Below are 18,994 nucleotides of genomic sequence, written 5' to 3'. Positions count from 1 at the left end.
AGCTGTTCACAATATATATTAATGATCTGGACGAGGGAATTGGATGTAATATCTCCAGATTTGCAGACGAGACAAAGCTGGGTGGGAGGGTAAGCTGTGAGGAGGATGTCGTGAAACTCCAGTACGATTTGGACAGATTGGGTGATTGGGCAGAAACATGGCAAATGCACTATAATGTGGATAAATGTGAGGTTATCCACTTTGGTGGCAAAAACAGGAAGGCAGATTATTATTTGAATGGCAATAGATTGGGAGAAGGGGAAGTGCAAAGAGACCTGGGTGTCCTTGTGCACCAGTCGCTGAAGGTAAGCATGCAGGTGCAGCAGGCGGTTAAGAAGGCAAATGGTATGTTGGCCTTCGTAGCAAGAGGGTTCGAGTACAGGAACAAGGATGTCTTGCTACAGTTGTACAGGGCCTTGGTGAGACCGCACCTTGAGTATTGTGTGCAGTTTTGGTCGCCTTACCTGAGGAAGGACGTTCTTGCCACGGAGGGAGTGCAGCGAAGATTCACCAGGCTGATACCTGGGATGGCAGGAATGACATATGAGGAGAGATTGTGTCGATTGGGCTTATACTCACTGGAGTTTAGAAGATTGAGAGGGGATCTCATCGAAACCTATAAAATTCTGTCGGGTCTGGACAGACTAGATGCAGGAAGGATGTTTCTGATGGCCGGGGAGTCCAGAACCAGGGGACATAGTCTAAGGATAAGGGGTAAGCCATTTAGGACTGAAATGAGGAGGAATTTCTTCACCCAGAGAGTGGTGAACCTGTGGAATTCTCTGCCATAGAGGGCGGTGGAGGCCAGTTCATTAAATATATTCAAGAAAGAGTTGGATATGTTTCTTGAGGCTAAAGGGATCAAGGGATATGGGGAGAAGGCAGGGACAGGGTACTGAATTTGGATGATCAGCCATGATCTCATTGAATGGTGGAGCAGGCTCGAAGGGCCGAATAGCCTACTCCTATCTTCTATGTTTCTATGAAAAACCACACGTGCGCGGAAATTTAAATGAGCCACGCACCCAAAAATAAATTAGAGGGAACATTTGCTCTTAACTATAAACTTGCAGCTATGTGTCTCACGTATGACACATTTAACCTTGAAAATACCTATCATAACACCATCTACTGGAATAACAGGTACTGTAGGCACTTAACATTTCAATCTGTTGTACTGTATATAATAGATTGTAAAACATCTCTAGTACACGAGTTCTGTCGAACCTTATTTGAAAATGTAAGTCAATTTATTTGCGCAGAGCTTTATAACTCTAAATCACTTGGCTTTACTGCTGAACTGTTCTCCGTTATCAGAAATGGGACACAGTAAATGCTCAAACCTACTTCCAAACAAAAAATAATGTTGAATAATGTGCATAGCTTTCTTCCATAATTGTGAAACTATTGTACATATCAGAACAGTATTTTAATATGTAGTATTAAATTTGAATTGTAAATTGAATAAGTTTTTATAAATATGTATTATTTATTTATAATGATTTAACTTGCAGACACCAGAAACCCTCCCTGGACATACCAAAGCAAAACTCGCTTACAGAGAGGGTGTAGAATGGTTCAAAGGACAACAGATAGGCCTTGGGGCCTTTTCTTCATGTTACCAGGCACAAGATGTGGGAACAGGGACATTAATGGCTGTGAAACAGGTAATTTTCAAATATTCTGCTGATCCCACCATCAACAAAATGTTGGAGTAAAGATGTGACAGCATTTCAAATTCATCCCACAGCGAGCAATGTCTTGGTGCTCCGAGTGAACTGCTTTTGGCAATTAAGTGAAAACATGCAATATATTTGATTTTTGCCACTCTTATTATGCCAGGAGCTTTTATCATGTTTTATTTTTGTTTAATTGCACTTTCATCTCAATTAACAAAGATTAATTTACATCACAGTTAGTAATTCTCCATTTGTATGTCCTCTTCAGGTATTCTAATGCTAATTTTATTTTTGTGGAATAGCAGAACTCTTGTGGCATTGCTCATGCTTTGTTAGAGAATAGTGTTTCACAACAGTGCCATGTAAGTGATCACATCAGGGCCATTTTTATCTCTCTTGCTCTTGTGCACTCTCTCTCGGAAGAGTTTAAAAGCAAGTTTAAAATTAGTTTGTTCTACTTGTGGTGTGACCACTTCTTGGGCTAACATATTGGGGGTTGTCTGGATGCCATTTGCAAGGCAGTGATGAGTAGAAATATTCACATTTGTATTAAGTATTATTGTTTTGCTAGATCAGACTGGTGAGCACATCAGCATGTGCGTTTCAAGCCAGCCTAAAGATCTTGGCCCTCCAGACCCCACCACCAATTTGTGTACTTTTTGTTGTTTTTCCTATGTGATGGTTAAGTGAATGTGGAAGAATGGTACATTATTTATCAAAGGTATGTTTTTCTGTGCTCTTGAATGGACTTCAATATTTACATTTAGCTCCCTTCTATCCAACCCTCATTTCTCTTTGATTAGTATTGCTTGGAGCAACATTCTTTACTGTTGTATTCAGTGCTGTTAATTGGAGCCTTAATACTGGCTTCTCCAAATAAAAAAGGATGGACCTCATAACAGGCCTTCTATAACAGTGTGGAGAAAATCACCTGACCTGAATTTGAAGATTTTTCTTAGTTCTCCCTGTTTCACTGGTTGTGTGTGTGTGTGGCAGTATGAACTTTCATTATGTAGTACTTTTCATGTCATAGCCAATTAAGTACTATTTGAACCGTAGTCACTGTTGTAAGTATATGCAATTTAATTTTATCAATTTAGAGTTCTAAATTTATTTTTCTAACTTTGTAAACAGGTGACTTACGTTAGGAACACATCATCTGAGCAAGAAGAAGTGGTACAAACCCTAAGAGAAGAAATCAGGATGATGGCCCACCTTAACCATCCTAATATAATTCGGATGTTAGGTGCCACCTGTGAGAAGAGTAACTATAATCTGTTTGTTGAATGGATGGCAGGTGAGACTGAACATTTTTTAAATCAATAAATTATCTGTAATCTGAAGTCATTTTATTTTTCTAACTGGCTTGTTTCTAGCTGCCAGTTTTGGAAAATTGTCATTGTTCATCCCATTGGAAAGAATGGAAGCATCAAATAGACAGCAAAAAACATGTTTTGATTATACTATGCCTGACCTTGTCATAGTCATAACGCCACAGAAGGAGGCCATTCAGCCCATCGAGTCCGTGCCAGCGCTCTGTAGCGTAATCCAGTCAGTCCCATTCCCCCGCTCTATCCCCGTAGCCCTGCAAGTTTATTTCCCTCAAGTGCTTATCCAGTCTCCCCTTGAAAACATTGAGTGTCTCCACTTCCACCACTTCTGTCGGCAGCAAGTTCCAGGTCCTCACCACTCGCTGCGTAAAAAAGTTTTTCCTCACATCCCCCCATCTCTTGCCCAAAACCTTAAATCTGTGTCCTAGTCCTTGTTCCATCAACTAGCAGGAACAGCCTTTCCCCGTCTAGCCTATCCAAACATAAGAAATAGGAGCAGGAGTAGGCCAATCGGTCCCACCTCCCCCAGAACAATCCCAATGCCTCAGCAATCTAAAGCCCTCCCCTCCAGCACCGTCTATCTAGCCACGCATTCATCTGCTCTATCCTCCTATTTCTGCACTCGCTAGCTCGTGGCACCGGGAGTAATCTGGAGATTACTACCTTTGAGATCCTGCATATTAATCTCTTTCTTAGCACCCTAAAATCTGCCTGCAGGACCTCATCGCTTTTTCTACCTATGTCGTTGGTACCAATATGGACCACAACCTCCGGCTGTCACTCTTCTCTCCCCCCCCCCCCCCCCCCCCCCCCCCCCTCAGAATGACCTGCAGCTGCTCAGTGACATCATAAGAAATAGGAGCAGGAGTAGGCCAATCGGCCCCTCGAGCCTGCTCCGCCATTCAATAAGATCATGGCTGATCTGATCCTAACCGCCAATCCACTATCACAGAACCATCTCCTGAATCTAACAGAAGTAGACACACGAAATAGGAGCAGGATCAGGCTACACGGCCCCTGGGCCCGCTCCACTACCCACAGGGCCATGACCGATCCAAACCTAGACTCATGTCCAAATTCCTGCCCGCTCCCCGTAACCCTTAATTCCCTTTACTTCTAGGAAACTCTATTTCTGTTTTAAATTTATGTAATGATGTAGTTTCTACAGCTTTTTGGGGCAGCATATTCCATGGACCCACCACCCTCTGAGTGAAGTAGTTCCTCCTCATCTCAGTTTTGAAAGAGCAGCCCCTTATTCTAAGACTATGCCCCCTAGTTCTAGTTTCACCCATCATCGAGAACATCCTCCCCGCATCCACCCGATCCAACCCCTTCACAATCTTATATGTTTCAATAAGATCGCCTCTCATTCTTCTGAACTCCAATGAGTAGAGTCCCAATCTACTCAACCTCTCCTCATATGTCCATCCCCTCATCCCCGGGATTAACCGAGTGAACCTTCTTTGTACTGACTCGAGAGCAAGTATGTCCTTTCTTAAGTATGGACACCAAAACTGTATGCAGTATTCCAGGTGCGGACTCACCAATACCTTGTACAACTGAAGCAATACCTCCCTATTTTTATATTCTATCCCCCTAGCAATGAAAGCCAACATTCCATTGGCCTTCTTAATCACTTGCTGTACCTGTCATAATCTTGTACACCTCTATCAAATCACCCCTCAACCTCCTTTGCTCTAATGAAAACAAATCCAGCTTCTCCAACCTGTCCTTGTAGCTAAGATCCCCCATCCCCGGAACCATTCTGGTAAATCTCCTCTGCACCCTCTGAAGGGCCTTCACATCCTTCCTAAAGTGTGGTGACCAGAACTGGATGCAATACTCCAGTTGTGGCCTAACCAGCGCTTTATAAAGGTTCAGCATAACTTCTCTACGTTTGTACTCAATACCTCTATTCATAAAGCCCAAGATTCCATATGCTCTGTTAACCACTCTCTCAATATGTCCTGTCACCTTCAGGGACCTATGCACATTAACTCCCAGGTCCCTGTGTTCCTGCACACTCTTTAAAACTGTGCCATTAAGTGTATATTGCCTCTCCCTGTTCCTTCTGTCAAAATGCATCAGCTCACACTTCTCTCTATTAAATTCCATCTGCCACTTGTGTGCCCATTTTGCCAGCCTTTCTATTTTTTTTGCAGTCGATTGATGATATCATCATTGTTTGCCACACCCCCAAGTTTAGTGTCATTGGCAAATTTAGAAATTCTACTCTGTATTCCAATAGCCAGGTCATTTATGTATATATATCAAAAAAAGCAGTGGCCCCAGCACTGACCCTTGGGAAACACCACTGTCTACCAGTTTTCCAGTCTGAAAAACATCCATTTACCACAACTCGCTGTTTTCTGTCCTTAAGCCAATTCCTTATCCAAGCTGCCACTGACCCACCTATTCCATGAGCCTCAATTTTGTTAACCAGCCTTCTATGTGATACTTTATCAAATGCCTTCTGAAAATCCATGTAGACAACATCCATTGCATTCTCTTCATCAATCCTCTCTGTTACTTCATCAATAAATTCAATTAGATTAGTCAGACACTATCTTCCTTTTACAAACCCGTGTTGGCTCTCCTTAATTAGCTTAAACCTCTCCAAGTGCATAATTTTTTCCTTGATTATTGTTTCTAAAACTTTACCCACCACTGATGTTAAACTGACCGACCTGTAGTTACTAGGATTGTCCTTGCACCCTTTCTTGAACAATGGTGTCACATTTGCCACTTTCCAATCCTCAGGCATCTCCCCCGCATCTAGGGAAGATTGGAAAATGATGGCAAGCCCTTCCACTATCTCCTCCCCCAATTTCCTTTGCAACCTGGGATGCAAGCCATCTGGACCAGGCGACTTGTCCACTCTAAGCATACCCAGCCTTTCTAGTACATCCTGTCTCTCAATTTTCACCCCTTCCATTGCTTCTACCTTTTCCACTTCTAATTAGCTTGTAATTAGTTTTGAATTTATACTTTGAGCTCTTCCAATTGCTCAGTAAGTCCACTATCCATTGTAGAACTGAGACGTATGTGCCAATCTATGCTAAATTAGCTGATCCCTGCTGGGGTGTTGGAAGGGTGCTAAAATGGATCTGGCACGCCTAGGCTGGAGAGGAGAGAAAGTCAGCCTGGAGTCTTATTCTTGATACCCATCCAGTGACTCCTGCTGTTGGGAGTGTACTTTCCGCATGCTGTCACTGGCTTTTTTATAAACTTTTTTTTAATGCAGCGAGTTGTTGTAATCTGGAATGCACTGCCTGAAAAGGTGGTGGAAGCAGATTCAATAATAACTTTCAAAAGGGAATTGGATAAATACTTGAAAAGGGAAAAATATGCTGAACTATGGGGAAAGAGCAGGAGGTTAGGACTAATTGGCTAGCTCTTTGAGAGCTGGCACAGGCATGATGGGCTGAATGGCCTTCTGTCCTGTCGTTCTCTGATTCTATACCCTTGATTTGACTTTTACAGTGGTTCATGAATAATTACAAGTATTTTTACATAAGTTGAAAGAAATGTCTGGAACTTTGTTAATGGTAAGAGATTCCTGATTCTGTGGCTCCTGGTGAAACCTTAAACAGACTTAAGTGCTGCATCACATGAAAATTTAATTTTTGATTTTGCAATTAAATGAAGTGGGGGGATATGCTATGTTGAGCAGTTCTGATACGTTTCAGAATCTCTTTACATTGCATTTTATTTTTAGGTGGATCGGTTTCTCATTTGTTGAACAAGTACGGTGCTTTCAAGGAACAAGTTATTATTAATTACAATGAGCAGCTGCTGCGTGGCCTGGCTTATCTCCATGAGAACCAAATCATCCACCGGGACATCAAAGGTAAGAATGCCTTGATCCACAGCTAAATACAAAGGGTTCAAAAGACAAATGGATGAAATGAGAGCAGGCCCTGCTGTGAGCAACCATGCTTTGTGGTGCTGTCACAGTAGAGCAAGAGCATGATCTTGCCCTGACCTTTTGATTTAGAAGCCTTTAACTGAGTATGAACCATATCCAATAACATGGTTACTACTTTTAAGAATACATGCCTCCCTGCAGTTGTCAAGGAATGGGGTCTCTTTGGAATGTGTATGTGGCATTTAAGAGAATATTTGGGATTGTAACTAGGGAAAGGTATTTGCTTCCTCTACTGATTACTGTACTAACTTGCAGTATTTGGTTTTCTAGGTGCCAATCTGCTAATTGACAGCACAGGACAGCGACTAAGAATAGCCGATTTTGGAGCTGCAGCCAGGTTGGCATCAAAAGGCACTGGTGCAGGCGAATTTCAAGGGCAGCTGTTGGGAACTATTGCATTCATGGCACCTGAGGTGAAATGGACTGTAAACTTTATTATATTATGTATTTATGCAATACTTTTGTTGCTGCTGCTCTCCAGTCATTGGCATTACCATTGACATTAAAGTAACCTATCAACACTAAATATTGGAGTTTTACCTTGGCATAATTGTTTTAGGCAAAGGGTTTAAATATGATGGTAGCCTGTATTGAGATTAAAGGACAAATGCAAGAAAAGTTACAGGCTGCAAATCTTGTTAAAAATTATTTCCTCTAAGTGATCCATTTTTACAGATTGTGTCAGTGCTGCAGAAATCTTTGTGTATTCTGATATTCTCATGAATAATTTTGGAAAATTGTGGAATGCATCCTTATTTGTGGAGCAAACTGTATTTGCTTTAACTGACGGACACTTTTTTCCCCCGTTTCCGATATCTTTCTCCCCCTTTCCTATATTCTGAGTACTCTTCTCGCACGTACCTCCCTGGACAGGCTGTGACCTATGGCCAAACCTTCTGGTGAGAAAGCCACTAGGAGTTGTGACAGTGGTGCAGAGTAACAGTGATCTCCCTCATTTCCCTGGCCCCTTTACTGCATCTTATAAGTGTATTCCCATTGTCAACATCCATTGTTTCCACATATCATTCACAATGAGCAAAAAATCGAAGCTTTAAATAATCCAGACTTTGTTTAATCTTCCTACTTGAACAATTTTTAAATTGTCTTTTTTTTAATTTGGCTGTCCTCCATCTGTCGTGTCTCTACCCTGATTTTTGGAGCGCTCAACTATGATGCATTGCTGCTTAAGCGACCACTCAAGATCCCTCTAACATGTGGAAAATATAACATTGTTTAAGCAAATTTTTAACATGATTTCTGAAGAACAGTAATGCCTGTAAATAATTTCTATTTTGTGCAAAATATGATTCATTAAAATAATTAGTGAATTGGGAGTTTCATTGTAACGCATTCCGCTGTATGTCATTGTTCCTGTCCTAGACCACACACACACAATCTCCTAATACAATATGTTGGCAGCGGTAGAATTTGTTTCAACTGCCCTGTTATACAGAAAATGGTTGAGTTAGACATTAAGGATTCTTCTTTCATATTCACACAGAATCACAGAAACCCCACAGTGCAGATAGAGGCCATTTCGGCCCATCGAGCCTGCACCGACACATATCCCACCCGATCCCCGTAACCCCTGCACCAACACATATCCCACCCTATCCCCGTAACCCCACATATTTTAATCCCCCTAACACTAAGGGTCAATTTATCATGGCCAATCAACCTAACCCGCACATCTTTGGACTGTGGGAGGAAACCGGAGCACCCGGAGGAAACCCACGCAAACATGGGGAGAATGTGCAAACTCCACACAGACAGCCACCCGAGGCCGGATTCGAACCCGGGTCCCTGGCGCTGTGAGGCAACAGTGCTAACCACTATGCCACCATGCATTAGTTGAGAATGTTGTCGTAGCTTCAGTTGTAATGCATGCTTTACTGGTGGTATAGGTTTTCATGTTCTGCTTTCCAAATCACACTAGATGTTTACAGAAGCCAGCCCTCAATAGTCAATCACATTCTACATTGATCCAAACCCTTGCGTTTACTTTTTTAGGTGTTACGGGGCCAACAATATGGCAGAAGCTGTGACGTGTGGAGTGTTGGCTGTGTTATTATAGAGATGGCCTGTGCCAAACCTCCTTGGAATGCAGAGAAGCACTCCAATCACCTTGCTCTAATATTTAAGGTAGGTAAATTGGCAGAAAATTATCCCGGTTAAATACTGAAAGATTGGATGCATTATTTAAAAAGTACAATTATTGCAATAGTGTGTTTTGTGTATTGAGCACTGTTAACTTTTTAAACCATTATTACAAACCCACAATAAATATGAACTTGTCTGATTTGACAATTTATTGTACTGAGCATTAGTAAAACATTTTTGAACTTGTAACCAATTGGAAGAAAGGACAACAATGCTCAAATAAAATTAAATATAGGATTATGCTCTTAAATAAAGATGTATATAAATGTGTATAGAATTATAGTGCAATGCCCTCACTTGCTGACGATTACAATTTAAGACTATTTTTGAGTACTACCTATTAATACATTTGCACAGGGTGTTAAGGAAACTGCTGACGATATTGTGGTTGAATTCGACTACTATAATGCATACTAGCAAATATTTCTAAATATTGCATCTTATCTCAAAATTCAACAGATTGCCAGTGCAACAAGTGCCCCAACAATTCCAAGCCATTTATCCCCTGCATTGCGGGATGTGGCTCTCCGGTGCCTGGAACTTCAGCCCCAGGATAGACCTCCATCACGGGAGCTTCTGAAACACCCAGTCTTCCGAACGTGGTGATGGAGACCATTGCAAATAAAAGCTGTGCAAGAAGAAACTACTGAAACAAAGAAAATGCTTGTGTTGTCCTGCAGTGCACTGTAGAGCTGCATAAATAAGTTAATTGGCCTCAAGTTTGAAATAAAATCAGCAAAGGCCAAAAGGAGCCTGTGTCTCAGTAAACAACTGCCACACAAGGATCTATACGTTTAAAATAGTATGCAAATGTCTTGTTCTTGCTTGTAAAAGTTGTGCCTTCCTATTGATCAGACTTGGCCTTAGCGCTCAGAAATGTAGTTTGGATCTGCCAGTTGAAAGCTGTGGGGCAGTTGGGAAGAACATTGTTCTGTCAGAGCACTTTTTCAGCAAATGCTAGCAGCTGAGTGGCTCCTTGGAGTTTTTGCTGTTTTTAAACTGCCACTGGTTATGGTTTATACATTTCTGAAGTAAACTGAGGATATATTAATATTGCCAGATTCTCCCTGTTAAACTCCTTACTTACAAAATGATTCTGAAAAGGGTTTTTTTCTGGGTTTAATACTGAGACCTTTTTGGGTAGAGTTTCCGCTTTGGGCGCAAAAAATTGCGCGTTTTCCAAATTGAATTTTTTGCTCAAGTTTCTGTTAACTCATTTGCATATCACTGAACGTAAATCTTCCATGAACCAGTGCAATCAGGCAGTGTTTTAGAACATAATTATTTGTTTTCTTTTTCTTGCATTAAAAAATGTTCCTTGATATATTTGAGTGGTAAACTACTGCAGTTTTATTAATACAGCTGAAAATGGGTCTATCACAAAAAATAAGCATTTTTAATGTGTCGAGTCCATGCTTGAGTAACCCAATTTTAAATCACTGAAAATTACTTTATAAAACTATACAGAAACATTTAAGTTTCATTGGTGTACAGTATTCAGTTTCTTAGTAAATTACATTTTTTAATTTTTAAAAGGTGCCTGTTAGTGTCCTTGCGCCTAAACCTCAAAGGCCTGCAAACTGTGGCAATCAGCAGAAACTCGCCATGCTGATTAATTTGATCTGAGGGCTTGGCCAGTTTTGTGGATGGGGCCGACTTCCAGTATGATTTTTTTTTTTTAACTAGCGCAAAAGATCGCGGAAACTCAATTTGCGCTTGAAATTCCGCAATCTTTTGCACTGGTTTGGTCAATTTTTGGCGAATTGCAGCGCAGCCTAGCGGAAACTCTACTCTTTAATATCTTCAACGGTCCACTTAAGTACTTGATTATAAGGTTTTCATTGTGGAAGATAGCCAAGTTAGAAAATCATCTAAGCTGATTGGACAATTTACTAGCAAGGTGCCTGCTGGACGATTTACTAGAAAGGTGCCTGCTGTATCTTTGTCCAGTCTTAATGAACGGGTCGTTTTACTAGCTGTTGTAATTGAAAGGAATTCTGTGGTATTCACTTGCGGCTTAATTTGTTTAATATTCAGGGAAGGGTTATGTGTGAAATCTATTTTCAAAATTTGTATTTGTAAAACTGTTTGCCATAATTCAGCCGTTTGGGTTACAAAGTTACTGAAAAATTACTTGGTTTTTACAGTTTATTGATGTGTACTATTTCTTGTAAGATGCTGAACAGATTACCTTTACAATTCCAGTGTCATACCATCACTGTGCCCGTTACAGAACTTTTACGGTAGCACCTGCTGTTTAAACCTGTTACTCAGTTTCAGTTGATGAATGTTAAGCAGCAGCCATGCTGTGGTTTCAGTTGTGCTACTGTTTTGAAGCCTTCTGTTCAACTTTGAAACGTAAACGTTTCAATCAGTTGAACTTCACCTTCGGCTGCTGCTGTAAGATTCTGGAATCTTTGCAAGAAAGTCTTACTGTCTCTACCTTTTCTTAAACAAAAAAAAAAAACAGCAAAAATGTTATATTCAAAGCTTGGTCTGCAGTTTTCCTTCAGCAAAAGGCTTAACTCATTGTTGCCATATTTCTTAGGATAGAACTTAAAATTGTTGTTTCATTGCAATGTCTTTAACATTGGTTTTAGTCCAATTGGTCCTCTTTTCGGAATAGTTATTTTGAATGTTGGCCTTCAGTCACAAATCCGCTTAAGGGCAGATGTAATTTAATGCAGTATCCTGAAACCTTAGTTGAATTACAAGCATGTTACAAAACTGCATGCAAGACTTTGATAACTTTAAAGAGTATTAGTGTTTCCAACACCTTACTTCCTTAAACTAAGGATGAGGGGGAACAGAAGTTTGAATTAGACTTAAGTCCACATTTCAGGACATGCCATTAAGTAAACCCTACTGCTGTTTTATGGTATTTAAATGTTTTTATGTCTTCACATGAAGACGAGTAAAGAAAAGGCAGATACATATTGCTGTATGTAAAATAGTACTATTGGATTGAAAACGAATGAAAAGATGAAATAATTTGCATCAACCAATGTATCTTTTTAAACGGCAAGACAAATTCTGATTGAACTATTCACATTAGATATCTATTAATTCACACTTGTGTAGTACTGAAGGAAAATGGCATTTTGCTTTGACATTTTTTAGTTGAATCTAAATATTTTGTAAGTGTTTTGAGAAGTGATTAGCTGTAAAAGCTTGCATCCTTTAAACATTTTAGTTTGGGAATTTTAACTCTTCCAGCAATAAGTCTGACTGTCTTTACAGATTTGTACTACTTGTTATTTCCACTTTAACTGTGGCAAGTTTAGTAAATAAAAATATTCATGTCAAATTGATATACATGGTTGAAAAAAATGTAAGAGGCTTTTAACTATCAATGAAATAAGGGGTTTCTGTCCCCATGTTCAATTTTTTTAAATTATAATGTGAAGCCCTGAAAGTATAGATGTTAATTTTTTTAAAGAATGTTTTAATGTTGTATCACATTCCTCATTGGTTAAAAAGGTGCTGTTATTGCTTGAAGAGTTAAAGATGTACAGAGATGTATGTAGCATACTTCATAGCAGTGACTCTAATTTATTGACAACCTGGAATCATATTTTGGGTTCCTGTCAAGTCAATAAGTTTTGTTTAAAAAGTGTTTTTTCTTGAGCTTTAAATGATGCACTCTTGCCATTTTATACTGGAAATGTTTTTGTCAACTTTCACTGTTTCTGACAAAAACATTGAACTGATGAACCTCGGCTAATCAGTATTACTTCGTAGATCTCAGCATCTGGCTTGTTTAATAAGTTGATGCTTTTTATTATCAAGATGCGTTTTAATTGAGATTGTTTGCATTGCCCTCAGCTTGCTGGTGATTGTGATGTATTTTGTGTAATTTTCTTCTTTTATTTTATGCACATGTGATGTAATATTCTTTTCCTTTGGATCAGAGCTGGACTGAAAATGTAATGTGTAATTATTTGTGCTGTTCCTGTTATGTTGTTTGGTACTTCTTAAATTGTAAATAACGTCTACTGCTGTTTTATTCCAGTTTCTACTACCTCAGGTGTCCTATAGTTTTTCTTCTACCAAAGTACACTTTCACAATGAAACTATATTTGCTATGTGACTGTAATTTCTAAAACTTCCAGGGCTTAAGGGCTAACTTCTATTAGCACCTTACTGTGCAAGCAAAATTTTTTTTTAAAAAAACCTCTGGGGTTGAGAGATTTGGTTAAATGTATCCTTTGTAATTTTAAATATATCAAATATTTTAATTATTGAAATTTTTACCCCATTTTGAAACATTTTATAGCATAATTTGGACCTATTTTGGTGTTTTTGTCTTTCTAGTAAATAAAAGGTTTTTTTTTTGGAACAACTTCTGCATCTCCATTGTTTTTCGCTGCACACACTAAGTGACATTTAAGAAACCGCCATCTGCTATAGTTGGAAGATGGCAGAGTTGGTGCCTAGAAGGGTGAGATCAAATGGGCTCAAAGGGCTTTCTTTGTCCCAGACTGCCTTGTGACCTGGCAAATTAGTTTGTTGTATTTTCCAATCTGAAGCAATTTGGTTAAGAAAGCATACAGGATACTTTCCTTTATTAGCCGAGGCATAGAATATAAGAGCAGGGAGGTTATGCTAGAACTGTATAAAACACTAGTTGGGCCACAGCTAGAATACTGCGTGCAGTTCTGGTCACCACATTACAAGAAAGATGGGAGAGAAAGTAGCACAGTTGAGATGAGGAGCTCACCATTTTTGGAGTTATGGATGCTGATCAACTTGAAGTATTTCCAGCATAATAGAAAGATACACATGAGAATGAGCTGGAAGATGCACAAAAGGTAATGAAGAAAGGGAGAGCATCGGGATGAATTGTTAACCATCACATAAGGAAAGATCCAGGTCAAGAATAAGCAGGGACTGGTAGGAATGTCTGCCAACACATCCACTAGCCAGACCCTAGCTTCAATAATGGTGTTATAGGGTCTGAAATCACCGTGACTAGGAAGACCTAACGGCCTGCATAACCCACTAGAATTGGTAATTGTTGACCTTTGCTTTTAGAACTGAAGCAGGCTAATTATTGATCCAATTAATCTTTTAATTTTTTTCAGACTATTTTCAGTTACAAATTTCCTACAGGAGAATAATATGGTAATTTAGGGAGTTAGCTTACCAATAATGTTTGTTCTTTTCAATGTTTTGATCTGAATAGCCCGAGAATATAAATTAATCGTGGTAAGGTTACTATCCATTGATCTTCAGAGGCAAATAATGCCCCAGAGGTTAAACACATTTTTGCCATAAAAAGCCTCGGGCAGAAATTCAGTATCGCCCCGTTTGGGGCGCTAACTTTTGAAAGCTGGGAAACTTGGCGCCAGGCGCTAATGATTCCCAGCTTTTTCAAAATTTGGTGTTTGTGCTCCAGGAAGGAAGTGGAGCACTAAATCAAGCGCTCCACTTCATTCCTGGAGCGCTAAAGGACGCAGGCGGGGTGGTAGTGGTGCAGCGCTGCCGTGATCCGAGGCTCCTTCCCTCCCTTAAAGGGAAGGGCCATCGCTGCAGGCTCTGCATTAGTTAGCTAGTCCCCGATGGCATCCGCGATCCGGCCCAATCAGCCCCATGCACTCCAGCAGAGTGCCATGTTGATCGATCGTAGCCCAGGAGCAATCGAAAAAAATCACGAAGCGTTAAAATTTTTCTCCTACCCGCGCCAACATCCCCTTTTATTTGTGCCTCCCGAACAATGCCTCCTGCAGCTGTCTGTGTTGTCACCTGGCTGCTGCAGGGGGCAGAACCGAAGTTAGGGTCCGGGGTGATGCGCACAGCAATGACGTCACGATCTCCGGCCGCAAACCCCTCTGCCAAGTTAGCAGGAGTCGTTCATCTTCCCGCGCCCAGTTGGCAAGTCATTAGCACCCCGTTATTGCCCCCAGAGGCTATAACGGGAGGCGCTAACCAACTGAATTTCTCCCCCTCAGTGTCCATGAATAATAATGGTTCAAATTTTGCTGTCGGACAGTGTCTAACGGCATCTGTTGTTCGTTGCCCTTGCACGTTTAAGTTTTTTAATTTATTGTATGGCAAGTTGCTGAAAGTGCGAGCTGATAACGTCACAGTGAGGGAAACCGGACATCGGGATCTGAATGAACAGGGCAAGCAACTGTATCTCCTTAACCAATCAGATTGAAGGATTGTGAAATTTACAGTGCAAGAACTGAGAAGGAAGTGTAAATTAGAGGGGGTGAATTCAATGTCAAATCAGGTACAGAAAGAAATAAAGGGGCAGAAAGAAAGATTGGATTAAGAGAAAGGAAAAGTGAAAAAATTAATTTAAATTTTATATTAAAATCTCCAATAATTAAAACCTGAAGGAAAGAGACTTCACACTTGTAATAGTTAACTTTCAGTGGCTTAGAGGTTGATTGGCAATAATTAATGCTTATGTACTTAGAATAGACAAGACTTAACTTTCTGTGGTGAATTTAGTTTGTATCTACTGCGCAAATACAGCAACTTCACGCCATTCAATGCATTTCAATGGTGAGGCAGACAGCGAGATGCTGTTTTTGCAAAGTTAACGGTGGAGTGGCACAACTTGGACAGCAACGTTTGGATTTTTTAACCACACATCTGCCCCTCACCTGAAGTTGCTGTACCATTTGCACATAAATAACAGTGAGCACCATTATTTTGACAGGTAAATCTGGGCCATTATATACAACAAATGTTTTAGTTTCACTAAATCCCACAGTAGATCCCAAACGATTTTAATTGTAATCATATGAATCACGTAAAACCAAGAGTGGACCCAACCTCCTTTGATTGCACCTCTGGGAACAACCTAGCTACTCTAAGCATCTTGGACTCGAGTGATAATTGGCACCTCCCATACAGCTCTGCATAGGTGCAACTATGGGATGGTGGGGGAAACTATTTCCTCAAATTTTATTGGCATATGTTCCTCCCCCTTTTCTCCAAATCCCAGAATTGCCTCCGATGTCCCTTATCCACTCTTGCACTCCATACATGATTTCACCTCTGATCCTAGTGGTGCCTGCAAGTTACATAGAAGATAGGAGCAGGAGTAGGCCATTCAGCCCCTCGAGCCTGCTCTGCGATTTAATGAGATCATGGCTGATCATCCAAACTCGGTACCCTGTCCCTGCTTTCTCCCCATATCCCTTGATCCCTTTAGCCTTAAGAAATATATCCAACTCCTTGTATTTAATGAATTGGTCTCAACTGCCTTCTGTGGTAGAGAATTCCACAGGTTCACCACTCGGTGAAGAAATTCCTCCTCATCTCAGTCCTAAATGGCTTACCCCTTACCTTTAGACTGTGACCCCCTGGTTCTCGACTCCCCCGCCATTGGGAACATCCTTCCTGCATCTAGTCTTGTCTAGTCCTGTTAGAATTTTGTAAGTTTCAATGAGATCCCCTCTCATTCTTCTAAACTCCAGTGAATATAAGCCCAATTGACCCAATCTCTCTTCATATGTCATTCCTGCCATCCCAGCTATCAGTCTGGTGAATCTTCGCTGAACTCCCTCCATGACAAGAACATCCTTCCTCAGATAAGGCGACCAAAACTGCACACAATACTCCAGGTGTGGTCGCGCCAAGGCCCTGTACAACTGCATCAAGACATCCTTGTTCCTGTACTCATCCTCTCGCTATGAAGGCCAACATACCATTTGCCGCCTTAACCGCCTGCTGCACCTGCATGCTTACCTTCAGCGACTGGTGCACAAGGACACCCAGGTCTCGTTGCACTTCCCCTTCTCCCAATCTATTGCTGTTCAGATAATAATCTGCCTTCCTGTTATTGCCACCAAAGTGGATAACCTCACATTTATCCACATTATACTGCATCTGCCATGCTTCTGCCCAATCACCCAACCTGTCCAAATCATACTGGAGTTTCTCTGCATCCTCCTCACAGCAAACACGCCCACCCAGCTTTGTGTCGTCTGCAAACTTGGAGATATTACATCCAATTCCCTCGTCTAGATCGTTAATATATATTGTGAATAGCTGGGGTCCCAGGACCGATCCCTGCGGTACCCCACCAGTCACTGCCTGCCACTCGGGGGAGGGGGGGGAGGAGAAGACGACCCATTTATTCCAACTCTTTGCTTCCTGTCTGCCAACCAGTTCTCTATCCAAGTCAGTACCTTACCCCCAATCCCATGTGCTTTAACGTTACACGCTAATCTCTTATGCAGGACCTTATCAAAAGCCTTCTGAAAGTCTAAATACACCACATCCACTAGTTCTCCCTTATCTATTCTACCAGTTACATCCTCAAAAAACTTCAGTAGTTAGTTGAGCACGATTTACCTTTTGTAAATCCATGTTGACTTTGTCCGATCCTGTCACTGTTTTCCAAGTGCTCTGCTATTGCATCTTTTATAATGGACTCTAGCATTTTCCCCACAACCGATATCAGGCATATCGGTCTATAGTTCCCCGTTTTCTCTCTACCACCTTTTTTAAATAGTGGGGTTACATTAGCTACCCTCCAATCCATGGGAACTGTTCCAGAGTCTATAGAATTTTGAAAGATGACCAGCAATGCATCTACTATTTCTAGGGCCACTTCCTTAAGTACCCTAGGATGTAGATTATCAGGCCCTGGGGATTTATAGGCCTTCAATCCTGTCAATTTCCCTAACACCATTTCCCTACAAATACTGATTTCATTCAGTTCCTCCCTCATTAGACCCTATGTTCCCCAATATCTCTGGGAGGTTATTTGTGTCCTCCTTTGTGAAGACAGAACCAAAGTATGTATTTAATTGGTCTGCCATTTCTTTGTTCCCGATTATAAATTCCCCTGATTCTGACTGCAAGGGTCCTACGCTTGACTTCACCAATCTTTTTCTTTTCACATATCTATAAAAGCTTTTACAGTCAGTTTTTATGTTCCTTGCCAGCTTACTCTCATACTCTATTTTCCCCTTCTTAATTAATCCCTTTGTCCTCCTTTGCTGAATCCTAAACTGCTCCCAATCCTCACTTTTGCTGCTTTTTCTGTCCTCTCCTTGGATCTTATGCTATCCCTAATTTCCCTTGTTAGCCACGGTTGAGTCACCTTTTTTGTTTTATTTTTATGTGAAACAGGGATGAACAAATTCTGTAGTTCATCTATGCGATCTTTAAATGTTTGCCATTGCTTATCCACCATCAACCCTTTGAGTAACATTCACCAATCAATCCTAGCCAACTTGCGCCTCATATCATCGTAGTTTCCTTTATTTAAATTCAGAACCCTAGTCTCTGAGTCAACTACTTCACTCTCCATCTTAATAAAGAATTCTATCATATGATCGCTCTGCCCCAAGGGGCCTCACACAACAAGATTGCTAATTAATCCTTTCTCATTACATAATACCCAGTCTAAGATGGCCTGATCTCTAGTTGGTTCCTCGACATATTGGTCCAGGAAACCATCTTGTATACACTCCAGGAATTCCTCCTCCACAGTATTGTTACTAATTTGGTTAGCCCAATCTATATGTAGATTAAAGTCACCCATGATAACTGCTGTGCCCTTATTGCACGCGTCTCTAATTTCCCATTTAATGCCATCCCCAACCTCAGCATTACTGTTGTCGTGGTGCATATAGGTACCAACGATATAGGTAATAAATGGGATGAAGTCCTAAAAGCTGAATATAGGGAGTTAGGAGGTAAATTTAAAAATAGGACCTCAAACGTAGTAATCTCAGGATTGCTACCAGTGCCACGTGCTAGTCAGAGTAGAAATAGAAGGATATTTCAGATGAATACGTGGCTAGAGGAATGGTGCAAGGGGGAGGGATTCAAATTCCTGGGACATTGGAACCGGTTCAAACCGGACGGTCTGCACCTGAGCAGGTCCGGGACTGATGTCCTAGGGGGAGTGTTTGCTAGTGCTCTGG

At 40.8% G+C, this 18,994-nt stretch overlaps 1 protein-coding gene across 3 annotated transcripts in view; it reads left to right on the top strand.

Moving 5' to 3' along the window:
• Positions 1-13,093, top strand: part of map3k1 (mitogen-activated protein kinase kinase kinase 1, E3 ubiquitin protein ligase) — a 124,418-nt gene extending 111,325 nt beyond the window's left edge. For all 3 annotated transcript variants that reach the window (XM_085971871.1, XM_085971880.1, XM_085971889.1), the window contains 6 exons: positions 1,515-1,667; positions 2,814-2,976; positions 6,729-6,860; positions 7,209-7,351; positions 8,949-9,080; positions 9,558-13,093. In XM_085971871.1, coding sequence (XP_085827997.1) covers positions 1,515-1,667; positions 2,814-2,976; positions 6,729-6,860; positions 7,209-7,351; positions 8,949-9,080; positions 9,558-9,704 — 870 coding nt within the window. In that variant the 3' untranslated portion in view covers positions 9,705-13,093. The remainder of the gene's footprint in view (positions 1-1,514; positions 1,668-2,813; positions 2,977-6,728; positions 6,861-7,208; positions 7,352-8,948; positions 9,081-9,557) is intronic.
• Positions 13,094-18,994: the final 5,901 nt, after the last annotated feature.

This window comes from Somniosus microcephalus, chromosome 2 (genome assembly GCF_052327205.1).
Source record: "Somniosus microcephalus isolate GS21.2 chromosome 2, FLI_Smic_1.0, whole genome shotgun sequence".
Classification (NCBI taxonomy): domain Eukaryota; kingdom Metazoa; phylum Chordata; class Chondrichthyes; order Squaliformes; family Somniosidae; genus Somniosus; species Somniosus microcephalus.
Note: the sequence above shows the minus strand (reverse complement) of the source record. Positions and strands in the feature narration are given on the sequence as shown.